We start from the raw sequence: 26,119 nt of genomic DNA on the forward strand, positions 1-26,119 counted from the left end.
GTGTAAAAGGTGACTAACTTGTCTCTGCAGATGAAGATAGCTGACGTTGACAGCACCAGGGCTCAGCCGTCTAGTTACCACAGCTCACACTATTCTCTGATCCGTTCTGCATGTTTCCACATAACTGAGTTCCTGCAGATTGTGAAAAACAGGATGTGTCACACACTGCGGTCACACCAAAACAGCTCTTGGCTGTACGCCCAGACTTATCAATAAGTCACACAAGACAAGTTTGTATCAGTGAAAAAACACTAGCATTTAACAACATACAATTATCTAAGTAACAAAAACAGCATAGCATTTCTAATTTGTAATTTACCACCACACCTGTTGTGTTGACTTGGGTAACAGTCCTCTAGCTTCTACACCACAGAAAGTTAGAGGTGACTTTCCCAAGTCAAGCACTGACAATTAGGTAAGATATTATAGGACACACTATGTGTAACTGCTGCTCTGTCAGCAGTTTCCTGTGGAGTTTTTCTAATGTCAATGTTTCCTGTAGGTAGGTGGGTTTAACTGATCTGATTTGCTTAAAAGTTTGTCACATCATAGAAGTCAGGAAGTATTGAGATAGAAGTAATATAGCCGAGCAGTATTTCTCACTCTCAGTCCACTCACTCATGACAGTACACTTGGTTCGGTCAGTGGAGCCCCAGTTAGAGGCAGATATGATACCTGCAGTGATATTGACGATCCTGTTCTGGTGTACAGGTAAGATGCTGTTATACTGATATACACTTGTGACAGTTACTGAGAAATGTTTTGATATTGTAAGATATATTATCATTTGCAGGGTTAGTAAAGAACATGCAACTGGAAGCAGACAGTAAACATCTGTCTCAAAGCAGGACAATGATGTGATCACCTGTAAATGTACTTTACTGTAGCCTAACTGTCCATCTGGGGACAGGCACTAATGTCAGTTAAGTTGTTATGGATAGGGGGCAGTATTTTCACGACCGGATAAAAAACGTACCCGATTTAATCTGATTATTACTCCTGCCCAGAAACTAGAATATGCATATAATTATTAGCTTTGGATAGAAAACACTCCAAAGTTTCTAAAACTGTTTGAATGGTGTCTGTGAGTATAACAGAACTTATTTGGCAGGCCAAAACCTGAGAAGATTCCTTACATGAAGTGCCCTCTCTGGCCATTTCTTGGCCTTCTACACTTCTTTATTGAAAACTGAGGATCTCTGCTGTAACGTGACACTTCCTACGGCTCCCATAGGATCTCAAAAGGCGGCAGAATGTTGAATGATGACTTTGCAGGCCATGGCTGAAAAACAGTAGAGCATTTGGATAGTGGTTGATCTGAGAACAATGAGACTGGGGGCGTGTGCACGAGCCAACACCATGTTTTTATTTTCAGTTTTTGAACGAAAACAACGACTCCCGGTCGGAATATTATCGCTTTTTTACGAGAAAAATCGCATAAAAATTGATTTTAAACAGCGTTTGACATGCTTCGAAGTATGGTAATGGAATATTTTGAAATATTTTGTCACGAAACGCGCCGGGCGCGTCACCATTCAGATAGTGTCTTGAATGCACAACAAAACGCCGCTATTTGGATATAACTATGGATTATTTGGAACCAAACCAACATTTGTTATTGAAGTAGAAGTCCTGGGAGTGCATTCTGACAAAGAACAGCAAAGGTAATCCAATTTTTCTTATGGTAAATCTGAGTTTGGTGAGGGCCAAGCTTGGTGGGTGTCAAAATAGCTAGCCTGTGATGGCGAGCTATCTACTCAGAATATTGCAAAATGTGCTTTCACCGAAAAGCTAGCGGAACGTCTAGATGTAAGAGGTTGGTGTGATGGTCAGTGTTATTAGAACCAAGGTAAGACCAAAATGCAGACAACAGGAGCAGGCAAAGACAGGTCAAGGCAGGCAGGGGTCGATAGTCCAGAGTAAGGGGACAAAGGTACAGGATGGCAGGCATGCTCAGGGTAGGCAGAGGTCGGTAATCCAGAAGAGGGCAGAGGTACAGATCAGCAAGCAGGCTCAGGCAGAGTGATCAGGCAGACGGGCTCAGAGTCAGGACAAGCAGAGTGGTCAGGCAGGTGGGCTCAGAGTCAGGGCAGGCAAGGGTCAAAACCAGGAGGACAAGAAAACAGAGACTGGGGAAAAAGCAGGCGCAGACACAAACCACTGGTAGACTCGAACAAATACACAGGGGATAATGGGGAAGATGGGCTACACCTGGAAGGGGGTGGAGATAATCACAAAGACAGGTGAAACAGATCAGTGTGTGACACAATGTTCCCTCTAAACTGCAGATAAATCAGCCAACAGTGAGAAGCACGAGATCGAACTTCACTAAATGTTCTAGAGCAGTGGTCACCAACTGGTTGATCTCCATGGCATTCCTAGTGGATCGCCAAACATTTCTGTAAAAACCCACGATAAAGCCTTTTGTTCCTATTAATGGGGGGGTCTCGGGCTGATGGCAGTAGGTGCACCTGATTCAGTTGCCCTGCACGCCGGGTAGGCAAGCTGTTGCCATATTGAACCATTTCATGTGTCTGAATGTAAAAACTGCCTTTCTGGCTGGCCCAGAGAGCAAATCAAGTGCACTATAGGGCTACCGCTGGCCAATCGGATGTAGCCAGGAGTGGTATGGTGTTGATATCGTGTAGTCATAGTAACCAGGAGTGCTATGGTGTTGATATGGTGTAGACATAGTAACCAGGAGTGGTATGGTGTTGATATTGTGTAGTCATAGTAACCAGGAGTGGTCTGGTGTTGATATTGTGTTGTCATAGTAACCAGGAGTGGTATGGTGTTGATATGGTTTTTATCATAGTAACCAGGAGTGCTATGGTGTTGATATGGTGTAGTCATAGTAACCAGGAGTGGTATGGTGTTGATATGGTGTAGTCATAGTAACCAGGAGTGGTCTGGTGTTGATATTGTGTTGTCATAGTAACCAGGAGTGGTATGGTGTTGATATGGTTTTTATCATAGTAACCAGGAGTGCTATGGTGTTGATATGGTGTAGTCATAGTAACCAGGAGTGGTATGGTGTTGATATTGTGCAGTCATAGTAACCAGGAGTGGTATGGTGTTGATATGGTGTAGTCATAGTAACCAGGAGTGGTATGGTGTTGATATGGTGTAGTCATAGTAACCAGGAGTGGTATGGTGTTGATATTGTGTAGTCATAGTAACCAGGAGTGGTATGGTGTTGATATGGTGTAGTCATAGTAACCAGGAGTGGTATGGTGTTGATATTGTGTTGTCATAGTAACTAGGAGTGGTATGGTGTTGATATTGTGTAGTCATAGTAACCAGGAGTGGTATGGTGTTGATATGGTGTAGTCATAGTAACCAGGAGTAGTATGGTGTTGATATGGTGTAGTCATAGTAACCAGGAGTGGGATGGTGTTGATATTGTGTAGTTATAGTAACCAGGAGTGGTATGGTATTGATATTGTGTAGTTATAGTAACCAGGAGTAGTATGGTGTTGATATGGTGTAGTCATAGTAACCAGGAGTGGGATGGTGTTGATATTGTGTAGTTATAGTAACCAGGAGTGGTATGGTATTGATATTGTGTAGTTATAGTAACCAGGAGTAGTATGGTGTTGATATGGTGTAGTCATAGTAACCAGGAGTGGTATGGTGTTGATATGGTGTAGTCATAGTAACCAGGAGTGGGATGGTGTTGATATCTCTGGCGTACCGTTGGACACTGCTGTCTATCTATATTATTGTACCGTATGGAGAATGTAGCTGTTTATCTGTATTATTGACCTGTCTGGAGAATGTAGCTGGGATCATATTTCTGAATTCCCAGAATGCCCTGTTAGGGTGAAAGAGGTTGAGGAGTCAAGGATCAGGGCTGTACAGCAAGTCTCCTATGTGGAGGTGGTGAAGAGAGTTGAAGGGAAAAGAGGCCACAGTTCTGAAGAAGATATGGAGGTGGATGTACCACAACCAGTTGTAAATGTTATACGTCAATCAAGTGATCTGGATACACTTATTGTGGAAAAGGTGGATTTTGTAGCATTTACAGCCACAGTTATTAATTGTACTGCACATTATTATAACTGCAGCCTCCAAGACTTACGGCAGAAGCACTTCAAGGACTACTGTCACCAGGAAATGTCCCTCCATCACAGGATCCCTCTGAGCCTGTGTAGGGACCTGATTAAAATAGAAAAGCAGGCTGATTTAGGGAGATAGGGAGGAGAGAGAGGGGAGGAGAAGCGGAGAGGGGAATAAGAGAAGCGGGGGAGAAGCGGAGAGGGGGATAAGAGGAGCTGGGGAGGAGAAAGGGAGGAGAGGAGAGGGGGAGGAGAGGAGAGGAGAAGAGAGGAGAGGGGGTAGGGGAGTAGAGGACATGAGAGGGGCTGAAGAGAGAGACGAGGAGGGGGGAGAATAAGAGGGGGGAGGGGAGAAGAGAAGAGGAGAGGGGGAAAGAGGACAGGGAGAGGAGAGGGGAGAAGAGGAGAGGGGGTGAGCGAGAGAAGAAGAGAAGGAGAGAATAGTAGAGGGGGAGAAGAGTAGAAGAGGAGAGGGGGAGAAGCGGAGAGGGGGAAAGAGGAGGGGTGGTGGAGAGGGGGAGGAGAGGAGAGAGGGAAGAGAGGAGAGGGTGAGAAGGGGAGAGGAGGAGAATAGGAAAAGAGTAGATGAGAGGTGGAGAAAAGAAGAGGAGAAGAGAGGGGGAGAAGAGGAGACTGGGAGAAGAGAAAATGGAGAGAAGAGGAGAAGAGAGGGGTAGACTAAGAGAAGAGAGTAGGAGGAGAAGAGAGGGGGAGGAGAAGAGGTGAGTGGGAGAACAGGAGAGGGGGAGAAGGGGAGAGGCGAGGGGGGAGAAGAGAAGAAGAGGAGATGAGAAGAGGAGAAGAGGCGAACAGAGTAGAGGAGAAGAGGAGAAGAGAGGGGAGGAGAAGAGGGGGGAAGAGGAGAGGAGAAGAGAGGGGGAGAAGAGGAGAAGAGAGGGTGAGGAGAAGAGGGGGGGAAGAGGAGAAGAGTGGGGAGGAGAAGAGAGGGGGGAGAAGAAGAGAGAAGGGGGAGAAGAGGAGAAGGGAGGGGGAGAAGAGGAGAAGAGAGGGTGAGGAGAAGAGGGGAGGAGAAGAGAGGGGGAGGAGAAGAGAGGGGAGAAGGGGGGAGAAGAGGAGAAGAGGGGGAGAAGAGGAGAAGAGAGGGTGAGGAGAAGAGGGGGGGAAGAGGAGAAGAGAGGGGGGAGAAGAGGAGAAGAGAGGGTGAGGAGAAGAGGGGAGGAGAAGAGAGGGGGAGGAGAAGAGAGGGGGAGAAGGGGGAGAAGAGGAGAAGAGGGGGGAGAAGAGGAGAAGAGAGGGTGAGGAGAAGAGGGGAGGAGAAGAGAGGGGGAGGAGAAGAGAGGGGGAGGAGAAGAGAGGGGGAGAAGGGGGGAGAAGAGGAGAAGAGAGGGGGGAGAAGAGGAGAGTGGGAGAAGAGGAGAGGAGAGGGGGGTTAGAGATTGGAGAGGGGGAGAAGAGTAGAGGCGAGGGGGAGGAGGAATGGGAGAGAAGAGGAAGAGGAGAGAAGAGGAGAAGAGAGGTGGAGAAGAGGAGGATAGAGGGGGAGAAGATCAGAAGAGAGAGGAGGAGAGGGGGAGAAGAGAAGAGGATATGAGGAGAAGGGGGGAGAGGAGAAGGGGAGGAAAGGAGTGGGGGGACTACCGCCTAGTGGCCATAAGTGGAACTGTCCTGTCAGTGTGTTTTTACTGCTGGCTCAAAACAACACATGACCTGCATACATGATATGATTCATGTGTGAGTACTAAAAGCATATGAATATAGTATATTATAGTATATTTATTATATATGTGGGTCTGATAAGTAAACACTCTTAATGTTTAATGTTTTAGCACATTGTTTGCTGTAGCGTTAACAATAATTTAAAACATCCCCAAACCCTTTTTCCTCCTCCACCAAACTTTACAGTTGACACGCATTGGGGCAGGTAGCGTTCTCCTGGCATCCGCCAAACCCAGATTTGTACGTCGAATTGCCAGATGGTGAAGCGTGATTCATCACTCCAGAGAACACGTTTTTACTGCTCCAGAGTCCGATGTAGGCGATCTTTACACCTTTCCAGCCGACCCTTGGCATTTCCCATGGTGATCTTAGGCTTGTGTGCGGCTGCTCACCATGGAAACCCATTTCATGAAGCTCCCAACAAACAGTTATTGTGCTGACGTTGCTTCCAGAGGCAGTTTGGAACTCGTTAGTGAGTGTTGCAACCGAGGTCAGCCGCCGTTGTTCCTAGATGTTTCCACTTCACAATAACAGCACTTACAGTTGACCGGGGCAGCTCTAGCAGGGCAGAAATTTGACCATCTGAAAGTTGGCATCCTATGATGGTGCCATGTTGAAAGTCACTGAGCTCTTCATTAAGGCCATTCTACTGCCAATGTTTGTCTATGGAGATTGCATGGCTTGATTTTATACATCTGTCAGGAAGCGGTGTGGCTGAAATAGAATCCACTAATTTGAAGGGGTGTCCACATACTTTTGTATATATAGTGTATGTACACATGGGTGTTGTTGCACCATACCAACGATAAGCCTGTCTTCCCCATCACATCATGAAAGGTCATGTTGATGTTCATTTAACCTCTGTCTCTCTCTTCCTCTGACTCATCCCTTCCTTTCTCATTTATTTCTCTCTCTCTCTGTCTTTCTCTCTTTCTCCTCTGTCTCTCTCCTTCTCCTCAGATCTCCAGGCTCAAAGCGTCAGTCCACCAGGTAGGTAGAGTATAAATCTACAGTGATTATAGCAGTTCAATATAACTTTATTATCCCACATGGAGAAATTCATGTGTCCATACAAACCATTCTAAACCCCAATAACAAGTAGTGTTTTATGGAACTACTAATACTTGTCAACCACAAAGCACTACTGCTGTTAGAATAACAGAATCACTGTCATCATCTGTCCTCACCACTGTGTTTTCCTCTCTGCTGTTTACAGCTGAACACTCAGTCAGACTGGTGAATGGGACCACTTCCTGTTCTGGGACAGTGGAAGTCTTTTCCAGAGGAGAGTGGTTGGGTCTATGTACTGTGGGGTGGAGAATGATGATAGAGGTTAAGGTTGTGTGTAGAGAGCTGGACTGTGGGAATCCTGTAGCTGAATCTAGAGGACCTCTGGCTGAAGATGGAAGAAGAGGAGTCATACTATTTAGTTGTAGTGGAGATGAGTCTTCTATTAGACAGTGTGTCATCATAAGAGGAGGACCTGGTGACTGTATTGGTAGATATTATCATCATGTGACCTGTTCAGGTAAGAGACTGGTCATATTGAGAGATTTATTTATACATTATACAATATTACCATGTATCATGTTTTATGTGTTTTTACTTCATTTAAATAGAGGGAGAGATGTCAGATGTATTTAAACAATATATTTGTGTTTGTCATATTGGTTTATGGGAGATGTTCATGGGCAGATCATTGTAGTTCAGATGGTACTGAAGTGAAGCTGCCTGATGGATGTCCAGCTGTTTATTTTCTATAAAGTGAAGTGAACTTATTCCTGTCTCCTGCCTGCATTATTCCCAACCCTGAGTGACTAAGAACCCATTTCTACCTCTTACAGTATCAAACATAGCAAACTACAATCTTTTATCCAACATATTTGTGTTTAGTCCTTGACAGTGTCATCAACAACACTGATTGAATGTTCAACCAAGTCTTTTCTCCAGAGTCTGTGCGGCTTGTGGATGGAGCTGGTCTCTGCTCTGGGAGAGTGGAGGTGAAGTCCGATCAGTCCTGGGCCTCAGTGTGTGAAGCTGACTTTGACCGGCAGGATGCAGAGGTAGTCTGTGGGGAGCTTGGCTGTGGGGCTCCTGCAGCTCTACAGGGGGGGCTCTATGGAGAAGGTGAGGGTCAGACCTGGGATAAAGAGTTCCAGTGTAAAGGCAAAGAGTCCCTTCTCCTGGACTGTGACACCTCAGACAGAGAAAACAACACCTGTCTACCTGGTAATGCTGTTGGACTCACCTGCTCAGGTAAGAAACAGTTTGTCACTCAATCAACATTGTTTCTCACCTGGAGTGAAGAATATGAGAGACAATATAGGTGTGTTTTAGTGAGAAAATAGTAAGATTACTGTCTCTCTCTTTTCTTTTCTCAGAGCCTGATGATGTGAGGCTGGTGGGAGGAGGCAGTCACTGTGCTGGTGGAGTGGAGTGGTACGACCAGGGAGAGTGGAGGACTGTGGGAGCTGAAGACAGGAACCAGAGGGATGTAGCTGCAGTAGTGTGTAGACAGCTGGGTTGTGGCTCCACTGTTTCAGTTCTATCTGGAAACACCACTGGAGGGTTTGGAGTTGACTGTTATGGGGATGAGCCTGTACTGAAGGAGTGTAGGAGAATGTATGATCTCTATCCTGGACTCACAGTGATCTGCTCAGGTAATAACAAGATATTGTAATTATATTCAACTATTTCCTTCATCCATACAACTTCCTCTGCACCTCTCATGATGACTGCTTAGCTTGTAAGTCTGCTTTGCAAAATAGATCACTCAGTCAAGTAGGAATCAAATACAACTTAAATATCCCAGAATGCTTTTGTATTTGAGTGTTATCTCAGTGAACGTCTCTACTCACTACCACTGTCACATGTCATGTTATTGTCATATCTAAATGAGGAAAGTAGTTGAGGAGCTACGTTTTCTTTTTCTCTCCTCTTGTTCCAGATGTCCTGCTTAAGCCTGATATCAACATATGTTGTCTCAGTGACTGTAGGCCCACTACTCATATTGCCCTGTGAGGGAGGGTGGCCAGCACTGTTACATGCTGATGTTATTGTCATATCTATAGGAAACTAGTTGAAGAGGTTTTTCTTGTTCTCTTTTATTGTTACAGATCTCCTGGTCCAGCCTGATATCTCCCTGACTGACTCAATGGGAGGGGTCTCCAGGGGACACCAGGGGCCCGGGGTGTTCAGGGGCTACAGCTTCACCATCACCTGCTCCACTCAGCCACAGTACCCAGGAGGCTCCTTCCTCCTCACGTTCACCGGCTCCAACAGAACCCAGACCCAGCCAGCTGTCAATCACTCTGCTGCCTTCCTCTTCCCTGCTGCAGATGACTCCCACCAAGGGAACTACAGCTGTGTTCATGACAATTATGTTTTCTCTCATGACTTCTCCTCTGAGAGTGAGCTCCTCTCCCTCACCATCACAGGTAACTGAACATGAACCAGACTTATAACTTTGTCACTGACAGATTTCCCACAGATCTATGTGATGATGATCAGTCCCCTCATCAAAGGTGTTTCTGTTTGCAGCCTCTCCTCTGCCAGCCTTCATCATCAGACACGTTGTAGTGCTGCTGATCCTACTGACAGCCATCACCACCTCCTACCTGTACTACAAGGTAAAGACATTTACTCAGACGTTACAAGTCATTTAAACTAGAGGGAGAGGGTGAGGGGGAGAGGGAGGGAGAGAGAATGGAGATACTGGAGAGTAAATGTCTGACTGTTGGTGCTGTGTCTCCCTAGCCCACCAGGAGGCAGAAGAGAGTGAACAGGGTGAGCAGCATGGATCTTTATGTCAATGCCATGGAGATGGTCTCTCTGAGCTCCAGAGCTGAAGCTGGAACGGGAGAGGAGAGAGCAGCCCAGGGGACGGAGTAGGAGTAGAATGAAGCTGACCCTACATGCTGATCTTAGGTCAGTTTTGTGTTTTAAATGGATGGTCAGCAGTGGACTGATGTTTAAAATGTGGTGACAAACCTGAAGTGGTTGTAATTTTAATAACAAGTTCAGAATTAGTTTCTCTTTCTAGAACCTTGGAAGAAATCTAAAAGGATTGACTGCAACCACCATTATTCCTTTTAGTTTGGTTTTTACCACCAGAGAAACATGGGGTTCTGGGTAACATGGGGTTTTGGGTAACATGGGGTTTTGGGTAACATGGGGTTTTGTGGGTAACATGGGGTTTTGTGGGTAACATGGGGTTTTGTGGGTAACATGGGGTTTTGTGGGTAACATGGGGTTTTGTGGGTAACATGGGGTTTTGATTAGTTTAAGAGAGTAGCTTAATTACGTCTGTTTTGTGTTCCAGAATGTATTACTTTTAACTTTTGTCTTCATGTCTATCTATTTATCTTAGATTCTTTATCTTATTTAGTCTCTTAGATTCTTTATCTTATTTAGTGTCTCTTAGATTCTTTATCTTATTTAGTGTCTCTTAGATTCTTTATCTTATTTAGTGTCTCTTAGATTCTTTATCTTATTTAGTGTTCTCTTAGATTCTTCATCTTATTTAGTGTCTTAGATTCTTTATCTTATTTAGTGTCTCTTAGATTCTTTATCTTATTTAGTGTCTCTTAGATTCTTTATCTTATTTAGTGTCTCTTAGATTCTTTATCTTATTTAGTGTCTCTTAGATTCTTTATCTTATTTAGTGTCTCTTAGATTCTTTATCTTATTTAGTGTCTCTTAGATTCTTTATCTTATTTAGTGTCTCTTAGATTCTTTATCTTATTTAGTGTCTCTTAGATTCTTCATCTTATTTAGTGTCTTAGATTCTTTATCTTATTTAGTGTCTCTTAGATTCTTTATCTTATTTAGTGTCTCTTAGATTCTTTATCTTATTTAGTGTCTCTTAGATTCTTTATCTTATTTAGTGTCTCTTAGATTCTTTATCTTATTTAGTGTCTCTTAGATTCTTTATCTTATTTAGTGTCTCTTAGATTCTTTATCTTATTTAGTGTCTCTTAGATTCTTTATCTTATTTAGTGTCTCTTAGATTCTTTATCTTATTTAGTATCTCTTAGATTCTTTATCTTATTTAGTGTCTCTTAGATTCTTTATCTTATTTAGTGTCTCTTAGATTCTTTATCTTATTTAGTGTCTCTTAGATTCTTATCTTATTTAGTGTCTCTTAGATTCTTCATCTTATTTAGTGTCTCTTAGATTCTTTATCTTATTTAGTGTCTCTTAGATTCTTTATCTTATTTAGTGTCTCTTAGATTCTTTATCTTATTTAGTGTCTCTTAGATTCTTTATCTTATTTAGTGTCTCTTAGATTCTTTATCTTGAAGTGTTTCCATTATTAGTCCATGTATTATTATAATCATCTGGTCATTCTTTGTATTTAAAAAAAAATTAATAAAGGGGTTTGTTGTTGTTTACCTCTCATGATGTTATTAATTATAAATGTTATGATATTGATTATGATGTAGATTATTGTTATGATGTTGTTAGTATTATATAGATAATGATGTTATTGATTATGAAGTAGATTATTGTTATGATGTTTCTCTCTAAACTGCCATGTAATCAACTGAATGCTTTTAATAAAATGACAGGCTGTCAGTCTTGTGTGATTCCCCTCTTGGACAGACTACAACATACAGTATGAATTAACTGAGATCAGTCTTGTGTGATTCCCCTCTTGGACAGACTACAACATACAGTATGAATTAACTGGTCATACATTTGGCAGGAGGTTAGGAAGTGCATCTCAGTTTCCACCTCAGTTTGTGGGCTGTGTGCACATAGCCTGTCTTCTCTTGAGCCAGGTACCCACCTGTATATAGTATTGCTATTGTTATTTTTCTGCTGCTCTTTAATTACTTGTTACTTTCATTTCTTATTCTTATCCATATTTTTTTTAGCTGCATTGTTGGTTAGGGGCTCATAACTAATACAATTTGATTTGATTTGAGGTCTGCTTACGGCAGCCTTTCTCAATAGCAAGGCTATGCTCACTGAGTCTGTACGTAGTCAAAGCTTTCCTTAAGTTTGGGTCAGTCACAGTGGTCAGGTATTCTGCCACTGTGTAGTCTCTGTTTAGGGCTAAATAACATTCTAGTTTGCTCTGTTTTTTGTTAATCCTTTCCAATGTGTCAAGTAATTATCCTTTTGTTTTCTCATGATTTGGTTTGGTCTAATATGTTTTCTGTCCTGGGGCTCTGTGGGGTCTGTTTGTGAACAGAGTACCAGGTCCAGCTTGCTTAGGGGACTCGTCTGTCTGTCTGTCTCTCTCTCTTTCTGTCTCTCTCTCTCTCTCTTTCTGTCTGTCTGTCTTTCTGTCTCTCTTTCTGTCTCTCTCTCACAAATATGAGGGGCTAATGATAACACCTGCAAATTCAAACAGTGAGAAACTACAAACAAACAGAAAGAGAGAAGTTAAGACATCATTGTAGTTATTTATCCTCCACATAGACTATGATGTATTGTTGTCCTGGTGTGTAGTTATTTATCCTCCATAGACTATGATGTATTGTTGTCCTGGTGTGTAGTTATTTATCCTCCACATAGACTATGATGTATTGTTGTCCTGGTGTGTAGTTATTTATCCTCCACATAGACTATGATGTATTGTTGTCCTGGTGTGTAGTTATTTATCCTCCATAGACTATGATGTAATGTTGTCCTGGTGTGTAGTTATTTATCCTCCATAGACTATGATGTATTGTTGTCCAGGGGCCTGTTGCACAAAACTAGGATAAGGGATTAAGCCAGGATATCTTGGTGATCCTGGCTCAATTGATCCGTAATCCGGTTGCACTAAAGATGGATAGGGGGCAGGAGGATATGTTATGGTATAAATTACCATGGAGATTTATTCTGTGGAGCTAGCCTGCTCCAGACCAGGCTAAATTCCAGGATCTATTTAATCTCATCCCTAATGTCAGTCAGCAGTCACCACAAATGGAAACCAATAGTTATTTCACTGCTCACTATACATTGTTATCACATAACTAGACCCACTGTCATTATTTAAACGTTTGTGATCATTAATTTCAATGATTTTGGATAAAAAATAATTTTTAGATTATGTTGCTATCATTAGATAATTTACAGTTTCCCATAGACTATAAGGCTATATATAAAATGATAGAATATTAGGGCCACAGAGGGAAAAAAAACACAAGTAATAATATTGTAACCGGTTGTTTTAAAGGAGGACAGTTGTTAAAATGACAGATGTGGGGCATTTCGTGAAATTGTACTTCAGTATGGTTTCATAAACAAAGACATGCTGATGTGCCAGAATATTAAGTATCACATTGTCATAAGTATCAAAACTGTAAAAACAATATGTAGCTTTTCTGCAGAAAGAACCAGCCTCATAAATTTATGACTTTATCCTTTTTCTTCAGTGTGGCCCTAGTACTCTGTCATATAAACAAAATACACATTCCATATGAATATAAAAACACAATGTGTAACATTATGTTCCTTTATTGAATAAGGACAAAACAAAGCAGGTAAACCATCAGCTCCTTTCGAAACTGAAGTCACAGTGACTACAAGATGGAAAGCACAGAATCCAAGCATATTATACAAAATGATACATACACATTCAAAGGTCTGTATATAACACACCCTGCATGTCTGCACACTAAAATAAATGCAGGACAAATCCATACACATCAACTGAACAGACAAATGAATGGATGCAGTAGCCTCCCTGCAGCCTTGTATTACACACAGTATACCGCACAAACATCATAAGAGGCCAAATTCGTAAAAAAACGAACCCAAAAAAACCCAATTCCTCTGCCACCGCAGGACATATTTAACCAAAATTGAAAGCACACATACTAACTAAAATAATTCAACACATATTGGTCCCTCAGCAGCCGACCACTGTCGTCATCAGGGAAGATTGCCGGATTGTCCCAGTCCATGGCTGGTGGCACTCTGGGGGCCCTCTCCTTCCTCAGGCAGGCCACATTGTGGAGGACAGCACAAGCCACAGTAATATCACATGCCCTAACAGGGCTGACCCTTAATTTGTGAAGGCAGTGAAAGCGTGCCTTCAGGAGGCCAAAGGTCATTTCAACTCTGGCCCTGGTCCTGGCATGGGCATGGTTGTAGGCCTGCTGTGCTTCCTGGGGGTCTGTGAAAGGTGTCAGGAGAAAAGGCTGGCAGCCATACCCCTGTCTCCCAGCAGCACACCAGAGAATTCACCTGTCAACACAAAATCTCATCATTACTACCTCATAAACACAGTGATATTCTTGACACAGCCATGATGGTTATAAATAGGGGTTGTGTGGCTTACCTTGTGATAGGCACTGATAGATTTCAGAGGCCCGAAAGATTCTGGAGTCATGGACTGAGCCAGGCCATTTTGCCACAACATTGCTGATCACACAGTCAGCATTGCAGACCATCTGAAATCATAAGATGAGGAATATTACACCAATCAATGCACATCACTGGCAATGCAGAGTGTTCGTCAATGGACAATATCAAAAAGTTATGTTCACCTGAACATTAATGCTGTGAAAGGATTTCCTATTCACAAAATCGGCCTCATGGGCACCTGAGGGGGCTTTTATCCTTATGTGTGTGCAGTCCACTGCACCAATGACATTGGGGAAACCTGTCACACAAAGTAATGAGTATCCTACTATGTGTTAACAGTTGTCCTGTAATTTGTAGATCCTCTTACCTGCAATCCTATAGAACTCCTCTTTGATGTCACAGAGTCTTCTGTGGCCAGGGAAGGAGATGAAGACATCTGCTAATGCTTTGATAGCCAGACACACACTCCTTATTGTGCGGCAAATTGTGGCCTTGTTCAGCTGTTCTGCATCCCCCACTGAGTACAGGAAGGCTCCACTAGAAAAAAAGCGCAAGGCCACACAAACCATTTGCTCCACACTCAGTGCATGGCTCCGTGCAGTGCGGTGCTTAATCCTGGGACCCAGTAGTCTGCATAGATACCTGATGCCATCTGCAGAAAACCTGTATCTTTCATATAGATGGTCATCAGGGAAGGCCAGTGGGTCCAACCGGTCCCCTGAAGACCCTTTCTCGCCTGAAGGCTCTCCTCAGCACAAGTGCTTCTTCATCCACCACATCTCGCACGAATGGGCATGCCATTGTCAGAGCAGAAAGGAACACATAATTTTGGGCCTTCATATAGGCTAGTGGCCACACCTGGTGCTGGGGGTGGGCAAAAGAGGGCGATGCCTTATAACGATGACTTGGTTGTACTGATTGCTGGGAAAATAAAAAAACCTTAGAAAGATGCCACCGTCCTGTGTGCTCACAATAAGAGCTCATATGTCATGGCTCACTTGACTTTACGAGAATATACCTAATTTTTATTTTGAGCTGTGTCATCTTCTTGGAGCTGGGGGAGGAAAGAAAAATAATGATTAATACATTTGTGTTACAGTTAGCATACAGTGTACATTGAAGGCATATCTCACCTCCCTCTCAAGTTTTTTTATTTCAAGGTCCAGTTTCCTAATTGTCCTCTTTTTTATTTCGGACTCCAGTGCAAGATTTTCCATCTTTTTCTTCTTGTACTGAATGTCTATGTCTGCCAGTTCTATTTGGCGCCGGAGGTGGTTGCCATACAACTTTCTGATAGCTTGTGAGCTCTGTGAACACAATACAATTAGCGCAGCTGGAATTTGGCAGGATGTGGTGTCCTTTTATTAATACGCACTATGTTGCCAGGCTGGTTTTCCCACTGTATAGCATCTGGGTCCTGTAAAAGAAATTAGATTTTTTGATTTTGATGAGGACTCCTCACCATTGTAGAGTAAATAGTACTTTCACAGTCTTAACATGATACCTCATGCCTTCTGGAATCCAGAGAGATGGTCTCCTCCTCATCATCGTCTCCATCATGTGCTGTTGCTGCTGCACTGGGGCCTTCACCCTATCACATTTAATCGGATTCATATTGAAGCTAGTAGACAAGACATGCCAGGCCTACAGTATGCCTTTGATGGAGTACTCACTGGATCAGCATCGTCTGGTGCTTGTGCTGGTGGCTCTAACAGGAACACAGTGCTGCCAGACACTGCAAGGCAATAGGTAAACCAAAGTCAGACAGTCCAAATTGATTCAATATGAATGTGGTTGTATCCCATGTAGAGATGGAAGGACATACCTTGAATGAAGCGGGTGGCATCTTGGGAGGAACCTATGCTCGTCTCTTTCCCCCCAGGGATCCCCTCTAAGACGGGCCTGCCTTTATTTAGCTCCAAGGCCATGTCCTCTGCTGGGGTAAGGTCAGCCTTTGGTGACCCACCACCCGTGCCTTGTCTGTGGGTATTCTTTTTCACTGCTAAAACAGTACAGACAATGTGTGAGCAGGCACCTTCTGGGTACAATATATGCTTGTGCTTTGTTAAATATTAGTCAGGGACCATACCATTCTGCAGAATGTTCTTGTATTTGATTTTGACCTGCTGCCATGTCCGTTTTGGCCCGTTCATGTTTAATCTACACACACACACACACACACACACACACACACATTTAATGGAGTCACACTGCAAAAAATTACTTGGTATTTTTGTCTTGTTTTCAGTAAAAATATCAAAAAATCTATCATAGCTTTATACAGTGTGATGGAGTTACTTTACACAATTTCACTCATATCTGCAGTGCATTTCAATTAAAAATTTAACCGTTTCATAATTACAGTACAACTGCATTTTTGGAGATGTGAATTAAATATTTGAATTGTAATTGTGATGTTTCAGCGGAGCGGTGACTGTGTAATTGTGCACTACTTACGCATTCAGGCGGTCTGCAATACTTTGCCACGCTTTTTCTCTTTGCTTTATCACTGTGGCGGTGTTGCCTTTCTTCTTAATTATATATTTTACCTCCTCGTATGCCTCCATGAGGATTTGTGCTTCCGACGGGGAAAAGTACGCGGCTCTAGTTGCCATGGTAAATCAGTTAATCTGTGATCTGTGGCGGGGTCTATTTGAGTGAGCCGTGAGCGCGCACCTATCCAGGATTGGTTTCACCTGGCTTAATGAATCCGTGTCTGCTCATCCTGGCTTGGTCTTTGTGCAACCAATTAAGCCTGGACGCACATGTTTTGGCTTCATTGAGCTCAGCTGAGTCATTTATCCCGGATGTCTTAATTCTACTTTTGTGCAACAGGCCCCTGGTGTGTAGTTATTTATCCTCCACATAGACTATGATGTATTGTTGTCCTGGTGTGTAGTTATTTATCCTCCATAGACTATGATGTAATGTTGTCCTGGTGTGTAGTTATTTATCCTCCATAGACTATGATGTATTGTTGTCCTGGTGTGTAGTTATTTATCCTCCACATAGACTATGATGTAATGTTGTCCTGGTGTGTAGTTATTTATCCTCCACAGACTATGATGTATTGTTGTCCTGGTGTGTAGTTATTTATCCTCCACATAGACTATGATGTATTGTTGTCCTGGTGTGTAGTTATTTATCCTCCACATAGACTATTATGTATTGTTGTCCTGGTGTGTAGTTATTTATCCTCCACATAGACTATTATGTATTGTTGTCCTGGTGTGTAGTTATTTATCCTCCACATAGACTATGATGTATTGTTGTCCTGGTGTGTAGTTATTTATCCTCCACAGACTATGATGTATTGTTGTCCTGGTGTGTAGTTATTTATCCTCCACATAGACTATGATGTATTGTTGTCCTGGTGTGTAGTTATTTATCCTCCATAGACTATGATGTATTGTTGTCCTGGTGTGTAGTTATTTATCCTCCACATAGACTATGATGTATTGTTGTCCTGGTGTGTAGTTATTTATCCTCCATAGACTATGATGTATTGTTGTCCTGGTGTGTAGTTATTTATCCTCCATAGACTATGATGTATTGTTGTCCTGGTGTGTAGTTATTTATCCTCCATAGACTATGATGTATTGTTGTCCTGGTGTGTAGTTATTTATCCTCCACATAGACTATGATGTATTGTTGTCCTGGTGTGTAGTTATTTATCCTCCATAGACTATGATGTATTGTTGTCCTGGTGTGTAGTTATTTATCCTCCACATTGACTATGATGTATTGTTGTCCTTCCTCCAAAAGTGTGCACTTGTTCACTTCCCTTCATCGATAGGATTTGACAGGAATTGATTAGAATGGAAACTCATGCTATAACCTATGCCTACAGCAATCCAATGCTTTTACACTTTATGGGGAGTAGTGAAGGAGTGCACACTTCAGGAAGCAGTAAAGTCTTTTGGGACGCAGGCCTGGTCCAGGCTGGAGGATCTCCAAATTGACCATTGTCAAACGTAGCCTGTAAATTCTGTGGTGCTCTATTCTGGAATATTAACTGGTGTTTGTTACCCCCATGTGGAGGAATAATGAACAGGCTCTTTGGCCCTCTCCTTTCTCTCTCTCGCTCTCTCTTGTCATCTTTCTTTACCATAATGCTACAGTATTTCAACGTATGTCTTGTAACTTCTAACCCTGTTTAGTTTGGTGGTGGGTTAATGTAGCAATTGCAGTTAATGAAACATTGCAGTCTCCTGAGTCAGGTGTGTCCCTGAGCAGGACATGTGACCAATCAAAAGGGTGAGTCAATGAGTATAGAAACATTGCAGTCTCCTGAGTCAGGTGTGTCCCTGAGCAGGACATGTGACCAATCAAAAGGGTGAGTCAATGAGTATAGAAACATTGCAGTCTCCTGAGTCAGGTGTGTCCCTGAGCAGGACATGTGACCAATCAAAAGGGTGAGTCAATGAGTATAGAAACATTGCAGTCTCCTGAGTCAGGTGTGTCCCTGAGCAGGACATGTGACCAATCAAAAGGGTGAGTCAATGAGTATAGAAACATTGCAGTCTCCTGAGTCAGGTGTGTCCCTGAGCAGGACATGTGACCAATCAAAAGGGTGAGTCAATGAGTATAGAAACATTGCAGTCTCCTGAGTCAGGTGTGTCCCTGAGCAGGACATGTGACCAATCAAAAGGGTGTTTGGGACAGCATGGCTTCACCTTGGACCATAATTCATCAACCCAATTTGCCTGTTTTTTTTATTTCTTTTTTATTAAGCCTCTTAAATAACCTCTTATTGATCTTTCTCTCTATAGAGATCTCTGCAGTTTGTACCTCGCAGCACACCGTACAAATATTCTAGGTTAAAAGCCTATATTACCGTTCTGCTAGCAGCAGGATAATATGCTGGCAGCACAACATCAGATTATTTTCTTCTAAATAAGAGTCCCCCTGCAAAGACAAGATCAACTTTGAGAATATAAATTATTTTAGCACTGTACTGCAGTACAACTGTTTTTCACAGCAGTGCAACCACTTTAGAAACAAATAAATGGATAATTTGATGTATTTTAATATAGTATTAGTTATACCAGCATTTCTTTAGAAAGTTTCCAAACTAAATACTGGTATGTTGAAAGCTGTTGTGTCGGCCAGTGGTGTAGTGGTGCCTGGAGAAGTGGGTATACAGTACTCTAATTTAGCAAAACATTTTCCAAACGGCCCAGTGAAGGAAAGGCCCTCTGTGTGAAAAGCATGAGAAATAGTGACATACACTCTGAATGACCTAAAATGATGAATCCCATATTGGTCTTTCACAGTCAGGCCAACCCAAGCTGTTCTGTTCAGTAGGATAATAGTAGACCAACCCAAGCTGTTCTGTTCAGTAGGATAATAGTAGACCAACCCAAGCTGTTCTGTTCAGTAGGATAATAGTAGACCAACCCAAGCTGTTCTGTTCAGTAGGATAATAGTAGACCAACCCAAGCTGTACTGTTCAGTAGGATAATAGTAGACCAACCCAAGCTGTACTGTTCAGTAGGATAATAGTAGACCAACCCAAGCTGTACTGGTCAGTAGGATAATAGTAGACCAACCCAAGCTGTACTGTTCAGTAGGATAATAGTGGAACAACCCAAGCTGTACTGGTCAGTAGGATAATAGTAGACCAACCCAAGCTGTACTGGTCAGTAGGATAATAGTAGACCAACCCAAGCTGTACTGTTCAGTAGGATAATAGTAGACCAACCCAAGCTGTACTGTTCAGTAGAATAATAGTAGACCAACCCAAGCTGTACTGTTCAGTAGGATAATAGTAGACCAACCCAAGCTGTACTGTTCAGTAGGATAATAGTAGACCAACCCAAGCTGTACTGTTCAGTAGGATAATAGTAGACCAACCCAAGCTGTTCTGTTCAGTAGGATAATACTAGACCAAACCAAGCTGTACTGGTCAGTAGGATAATAGTAGACCAACCCAAGCTGTACTGTTTAGTAGGATAATAGTAGACCAACACAAGCTGTACTGTTCAGTAGGATAATAGTAGGCCAACCCAAGCTGTACTGTTCAGTAGGATAATAGTAGACCAACCCAAGCTGTACTGTTCAGTAGGATAATAGTAGCCCAACCCAAGCTGTACTGTTCAGTAGGATAATAGTAGACCAACCCAAGCTGTACTGTTCAGTAGGATAATATAATAACTATTATTGAAACAGAGAAACTGAGTCAGAAATTCACAGGTTTCAAAATTTCTCTCATTTTTTTTCAGGTTTTTGTTCTCAAAGTCTGACTTTTTTTAAACAGAAAAACAATACAATTGTATGTTCATAACAATGCTTAAACCACATCAATTGAGGTTTGGGAAAAATCTAAGAAATTTAGATTTTTGAGAGTAGTTCCCCTTTAATCAAGTGTGCAGGAACCTGTAGTACAGGCACTTAGCACTATTGTTGGAATTAGCAGTGTTTCTGTAGTACAGGCACCAGCACTATTGTTGTATTAGCAGTGCTTCTATAGTACAGGCACCTAGCACTATTGTTGTATTAGCAGTGTTTCTATAGTACAGGCACCAGCACTATTGCTTGGTTAGCAGTGTTTCTGTAGTACAGGCACCCAGCACTATTGTTGTATTAGCAGTGCTTCTATAGTACAGGCACCTAGCACTATTGTTGGATTAGCAGTGTTTCTGTAGTACAGGCACCAGCACTATTGTTGTATTAGCAGTGCTTCTATAGTACAGGCACCTACACTATTGTTGGATTAGCAGTGCTTCTATAGTACAGGCACCTAGCACTATTGTTGGATTAGCAGTGCTTCTATAGTACAGGCACCAGCACTATTGTTGTATTAGCAGTGTTTCTATAGTACAGGCACCAGCACTATTGCTTGGTTAGCAGTGTTTATATAGTACAGGCACCCAGCACTATTGTTGGATTAGCAGTGTTTATATAGTACAGGCACCTAGCACTATTGTTGGATTAGCAGTGTTTATATAGTACAGGCACCAGCACTATTGTTGGATTAGCAGTGTTTCTGTAGTACAGGCACCTACACTATTGTTGGATTAGCAGTGTTTATATAGTACAGGCACCAGCACTATTGTTGGATTAGCAGTGTTTATATAGTACAGGCACCTAGCACTATTGTTGGATTAGCTGTGTTTCTGTAGTACAGGCACCTAGCACTATTGTTGGATTAGCTGTGTTTCTGTAGTACAGGCACCTGGTGTAACCAACTTCACACAGCCCCCCAGAAGAAAGGCACACGGACACCCACACTTCAGGTTGACTCAGTTTTTATCTGCAGTAAAAGATATCAAACAGTGATGACAGGCATTGACAGGACAGTCACATGTTCACTGCTCTCAGACTGAATCGACAAAGTGATTGTATAATATACATGCGTTGTGTTTAGAAAATAACCAAAATATACAGAAAAGCAGTAAAATAAAACAGTTATGACAGGCACTGACAGGACGGTCACAGCCACACGTTCACTGGTTAGGTAGGACACAAGATATCATTTAGATAGGAGCAACAGTAGTGATACATGGTTAGGTAGGACACAAGATATAATTTAGATAGGAGCAACAGTAGTGATACATGGTTAGGTAGGACACAAGATATCATTTAGATAGGAGCAACAGTAGTGATACATGGTTAGGTAGGACACAAGATATCATTTAGATAGGAACAACAGTAGTGATACATGGTTAGGTAGGACACAAGATATCATTTAGATAGGAACAACAGTAGTGATACATGGTTAGGTAGGACACAAGATATCATTTAGATAGGAGCAACAGTAGTGATACATGCCCTCAATGTGAAGTGATATTAATCCATAAATACAGAGCACAAGTACAACCCTTTTTATATAAACATTTGAAGGTTGTAAGAAAATAAACATGAAGTTAATATTTCAATAAGTCACCTGCTAGTAAATCACCTGCTGGTAATAGCTGCGTGACACATTGTAGTGCAGTGACCAACGGTGCTAGTTAGCTCGTCATTAACACGGCTAGCTAAACAAGCAGAAACCTGGTTAACTTGCTGAAATAGGTCTTCAATTTATGAACGGCAAAATAAATATATACATAGCCACATTCGCCATTGACTTTAGGATATATGAACCAGTTTTCCAAAACCACTATTGTGTTATAGAGTTTTAAACAGTTTTTATATACAGAGGAAGAGGACTGGAACCTGCTGTCAGAATATCTCTCTCAGCCTGAGGAGCAGGCAGACCAACTTCCCAAATAGGGTAGAACCAGTGCTGTCACAATGTTGCACATATGTAAATATGTTGTTTACTGATCTCCTCTCCATTCTAGCACCATACGTTCTGTTGTTTACTGATCTCCTCTCCATTCTAGCACCATATGTTCTTCAGAAGCTGGACAGCATATGAATAGAATCCATCTTCTCTCACCGTCTCCCCACAAGACCTACATCACACAAGATGCTTCAGAATAACAACAACAAGCTGGTGAAGTTGCTACCCAACAGGAACAGCCATGACAACAACAACAAGCTGGTGAAGTTGCTACCCAACAGGAACAGCCATGACAACAACAACAAGCTGGTGAAGTTGCTACCCAACAGGAACAGCCATGACAACAACAACAACAACAAGCTGGTGAAGTTACTACCCAACAGGAACAACCATGACAACAACAACAAGCTGGTGAAGTTGCTACCCAACAGGAACAGCCATGACAACAACAACAAGCTGGTGAAGTTGCTACCCAACAGGAACAACCATGACAACAACAACAAGCTGGTAGATGCTTCTAGAAAAAACAATCAATTTGGAAACATTATGAAAAAGTGAATGTCACCACCATGGATGTTTAAGTTATATAGTCTACCAAGTGTTAATGTCTCCAGCATGGATGTTTAAGTTATATAGTCTACCAAGTGTTAATGTCTCCACCATGGATGTTTAAGTTATATAGTCTACCAAGTGTTAATGTCACCACCATGGATGTTTAAGTTATATAGTCTACCAAGTGTTAATGTCTCCAGCATGGATGTTTAAGTTATATAGTCTACCAAGTGTTAATGTCTCCACCATGGATGTTTAAGTTATATAGTCTACCAAGTGTTAATGTCTCCAGCATGGATGTTTAAGTTATATAGTCTACCAAGTGTTAATGTCTCCACCATGGATGTTTAAGTTATATAGTCTACCAAGTGTTAATGTCTCCACCATGGATGTTTAAGTTATATAGTCTACCAAGTGTTAATGTCTCCACCATGGATGTTTAAGTTATATAGTCTACCAAGTGTTAATGTCTCCACCATGGATGTTTAAGTTATATAGTCTACCAAGTGTTAATGTCTCCACCATGGATGTTTAAGTTATATAGTCTACCAAGTGTTAATGTCTCCACCATGGATGTTTAGGTTATATAGTCTACCAAGTGTTAATGTCTCCACCATGGATGTTTAAGTTATATATTCTACCAAGTGTTAATGTCTCCACCATGGATGTTTAAGTTATATAGTCTACCAAGTGTTAATGTCTCCACCATGGATGTTTAAGTTATATAGTCTACCAAGTGTTAATGTCTCCACCATGGATGTTTAAGTTATATATTCTACCAAGTGTTAATGTCTCCACCATGGATGTTTAAGTTATATATTCTACCAAGTGTTAATGTCTCCACCATGGATGTTTAAGTTATATAGTCTACCAAGTGTTAATGTCTCCACCATGGATGTTTAAGTTATATATTCTACCAAGTGTTAATGTCTCCACCATGGATGTTTAAGTTATATAGTCTACCAAGTGTTAATGTCTCCACCATGGATGTTTAAGTTATATAGTCTACCAAGTGTTAATGTCTCCACCATGGATGTTTAAGTTATATATTCTACCAAGTGTTAATGTCTCCACCATGGATGTTTAAGTTATATAGTCTACCAAGTGTTAATGTCACCACCATGGATGTTTAAGTTATATAGTCTACCAAGTGTTAATGTCTCCACCATGGATGTTTAAGTTATATAGTCTACCAAGTGTTAATGTCTCCACCATGGATGTTTAAGTTATATATTCTACCAAGTGTTAATGTCTCCACCATGGATGTTTAAGTTATATAGTCTACCAAGTGTTAATTAGAAAGAAGAAGAGTCTGTATTTAAGTCTTTACAACTAGAATTAGAAAGAAGAAGAGTCTGTATTTAAGTCTTTACAACTAGAATTAGAAAGAAGAAGAGTCTGTATTTAAGTCTTTACAACTAGAATTAGAAAGAAGAAGAGTCTGTATTTAAGTCTTTACAACTAGAATTAGAAAGAAGAAGAGTCTGTATTTAAGTCTTTACAACTAGAATTAGAAAGAAGAAGAGTCTGTATTTAAGTCTTTACAACTACAATTAGAAAGAAGAAGAGTCTGTATTTAAGTCTTTACAACTAGAATTAGAACAGCTTTACACGGGTCAAAGGGTGCCTTTGTAAGGTCAAGAGCAAAATGGATTGAAGAGGGGGAAGAAACAATAGTTACTTTTTTGCACTTGAAAAGAGAAACTACAAAAGAAAATATAGAAAACTGCACTCAAAATTAACAATGTTTTATGCAAAGATCCCATTACAATATTATCATTTGTCAATTCCTTTTAAGAAAACCTTTACAGCTCTCAATTTCAGGAAGATGGTTGTGAAAGCTACATTTGCCACATTCAGAATTATGTCCCTGTAATTGAGGATGATTTCCACTCAGTTTGCGATTCACCTGTGTCAATTTAAGAAATTAGAGAGGCTCTGAATTCAATGAAAAAAAGGGAAATCTCCTGGCCCTGATGGCCTATCAGTTGACTTCTATAGACAGTTTGGGGAGTTACTAGAAGACCCGATTTTTAATATGTTTCAGATTGCATTAAAAATGGTGAAATGGTCTCCACTATGAAACAGGGCCTTGTTTCACTGATTCCGAAGCCCAATAAAGACCCTTCTCTCATTGACAATTGGAGACCAATTACTTTATTAAATATTGATTACAAATTGATTGCTCTGGTTTATGGCAAAAATTAAAGAAAGGAATAGATACCATTATAAATGAGACTCAAACAGGATTCATGAAGGGCCGTCACATCAGCTCTAACATTTGTTTAGTCTTGGACCTTATAGTTTATTCAGATGCAATTGACTCAGATGCGGTTGTCTTATTTTTGGACTTCTGTAAAGCCTTTGACACAATTGAACATTCATTTCTCTTTAGGTCACTTAAACTTTTTGGATTCGGTGAAAATTTTATCAAAGCATGTTTTACAAAGATATAAATAGTTCTGTGTTACTAAACCTTAATACTTCCAAAATGTTCAGTGTCAACAGAAGTGTACGACAGGGATGCCCAATTTTGCCATTTTTATTCATTTTGGTTGTGGAACTAATGCAAATTTGTATGGCTTAACCATTTTTAACAAAGAAATCAAAATTTCCCAACTGGCTGATGATACTACTCTTTTTAAGAGACAAAAACCAGGTCGCCCTTAATGCTATAACTGCATTTTCTATTGCATCAGGATTAAAATGGAATGTTTCTAAATGTGAAATCTTATGTTTATTTGACTCTGATGATAAAGAAATAGAAAATATTCCTGTAAAGTACTGTGTTTAAAATCTAGGAATACATCTGTCAAAAAAACACTTAGTCAGACAACATATGAATTTCTCTCCTACAATTAAGAAAACCAAAAATATATTTAATGATTGTCTACAAAGAGATCTTTCTATACTTGGGAGAGTACTTCTGTCCAAGGCAGAGGGACTGTCTCGTTTTGTGTACCCCTCATTATCTTTATTTGTAAATCCTTCTACTTGTAAAGAGATCAATAAGACCTTTCTTGACTTCATCTGTAAAAAGGATATCTGCGTTTTCTGTGAAAAAGGTGAGAATCTGTCCCAATTTGTATCAGAATTTTGGGAAAACCTTGCAAAATACTTCTTTACCATTATGAACACTGTCTATGTTTTTGACATGAAAGAAATAATATGTTACTATATGTTACTATTGCAATGATAACAAGACCATTGAAATGATTGTGAATATTTTTATTCTTGTTGCCAAATACTTTATACAAAGACAAAAATTCCAAAATTCTATACCAAAATTACACATTTT

General features: G+C 41.1%; 1 protein-coding gene across 1 annotated transcript; it reads left to right on the top strand.

Annotated features, from left to right (window-relative positions):
* Nucleotides 1-531: 531 nt before the first annotated feature.
* Nucleotides 532-9,919, top strand: LOC106601384 (CD5 antigen-like). Its single transcript, XM_045712489.1, has 8 exons — nucleotides 532-711; nucleotides 6,696-6,725; nucleotides 6,952-7,263; nucleotides 7,686-7,991; nucleotides 8,117-8,395; nucleotides 8,852-9,172; nucleotides 9,276-9,364; nucleotides 9,492-9,919. The coding sequence occupies exons 1-8, from the start codon at nucleotides 621-623 to the stop codon at nucleotides 9,624-9,626; spliced, it is 1,563 nt and encodes a 520-aa protein (XP_045568445.1). The 5' UTR covers nucleotides 532-620; the 3' UTR covers nucleotides 9,627-9,919.
* The last annotated feature ends 16,200 nt before the right edge of the window (nucleotides 9,920-26,119 follow it).

This window comes from Salmo salar, unplaced genomic scaffold (assembly GCF_905237065.1).
Source record: "Salmo salar unplaced genomic scaffold, Ssal_v3.1, whole genome shotgun sequence".
In the NCBI taxonomy this organism is placed as follows: domain Eukaryota; kingdom Metazoa; phylum Chordata; class Actinopteri; order Salmoniformes; family Salmonidae; genus Salmo; species Salmo salar.

Excerpts from the sequence above, each read along its gene's own strand:
- LOC106601384 (XM_045712489.1), top strand. The coding sequence starts at position 621 with ATGACAGTACACTTGGTTCGGTCAGTGGAGCCCCAGTTAGAGGCAGAT. Across the intron at positions 6,726-6,951 it reads TCAAAGCGTCAGTCCACCAG|CTGAACACTCAGTCAGACTG; the intron begins GTAGGTAGAGTA and ends TGCTGTTTACAG. Across the intron at positions 8,396-8,851 it reads ACTCACAGTGATCTGCTCAG|ATCTCCTGGTCCAGCCTGAT; the intron begins GTAATAACAAGA and ends TTATTGTTACAG.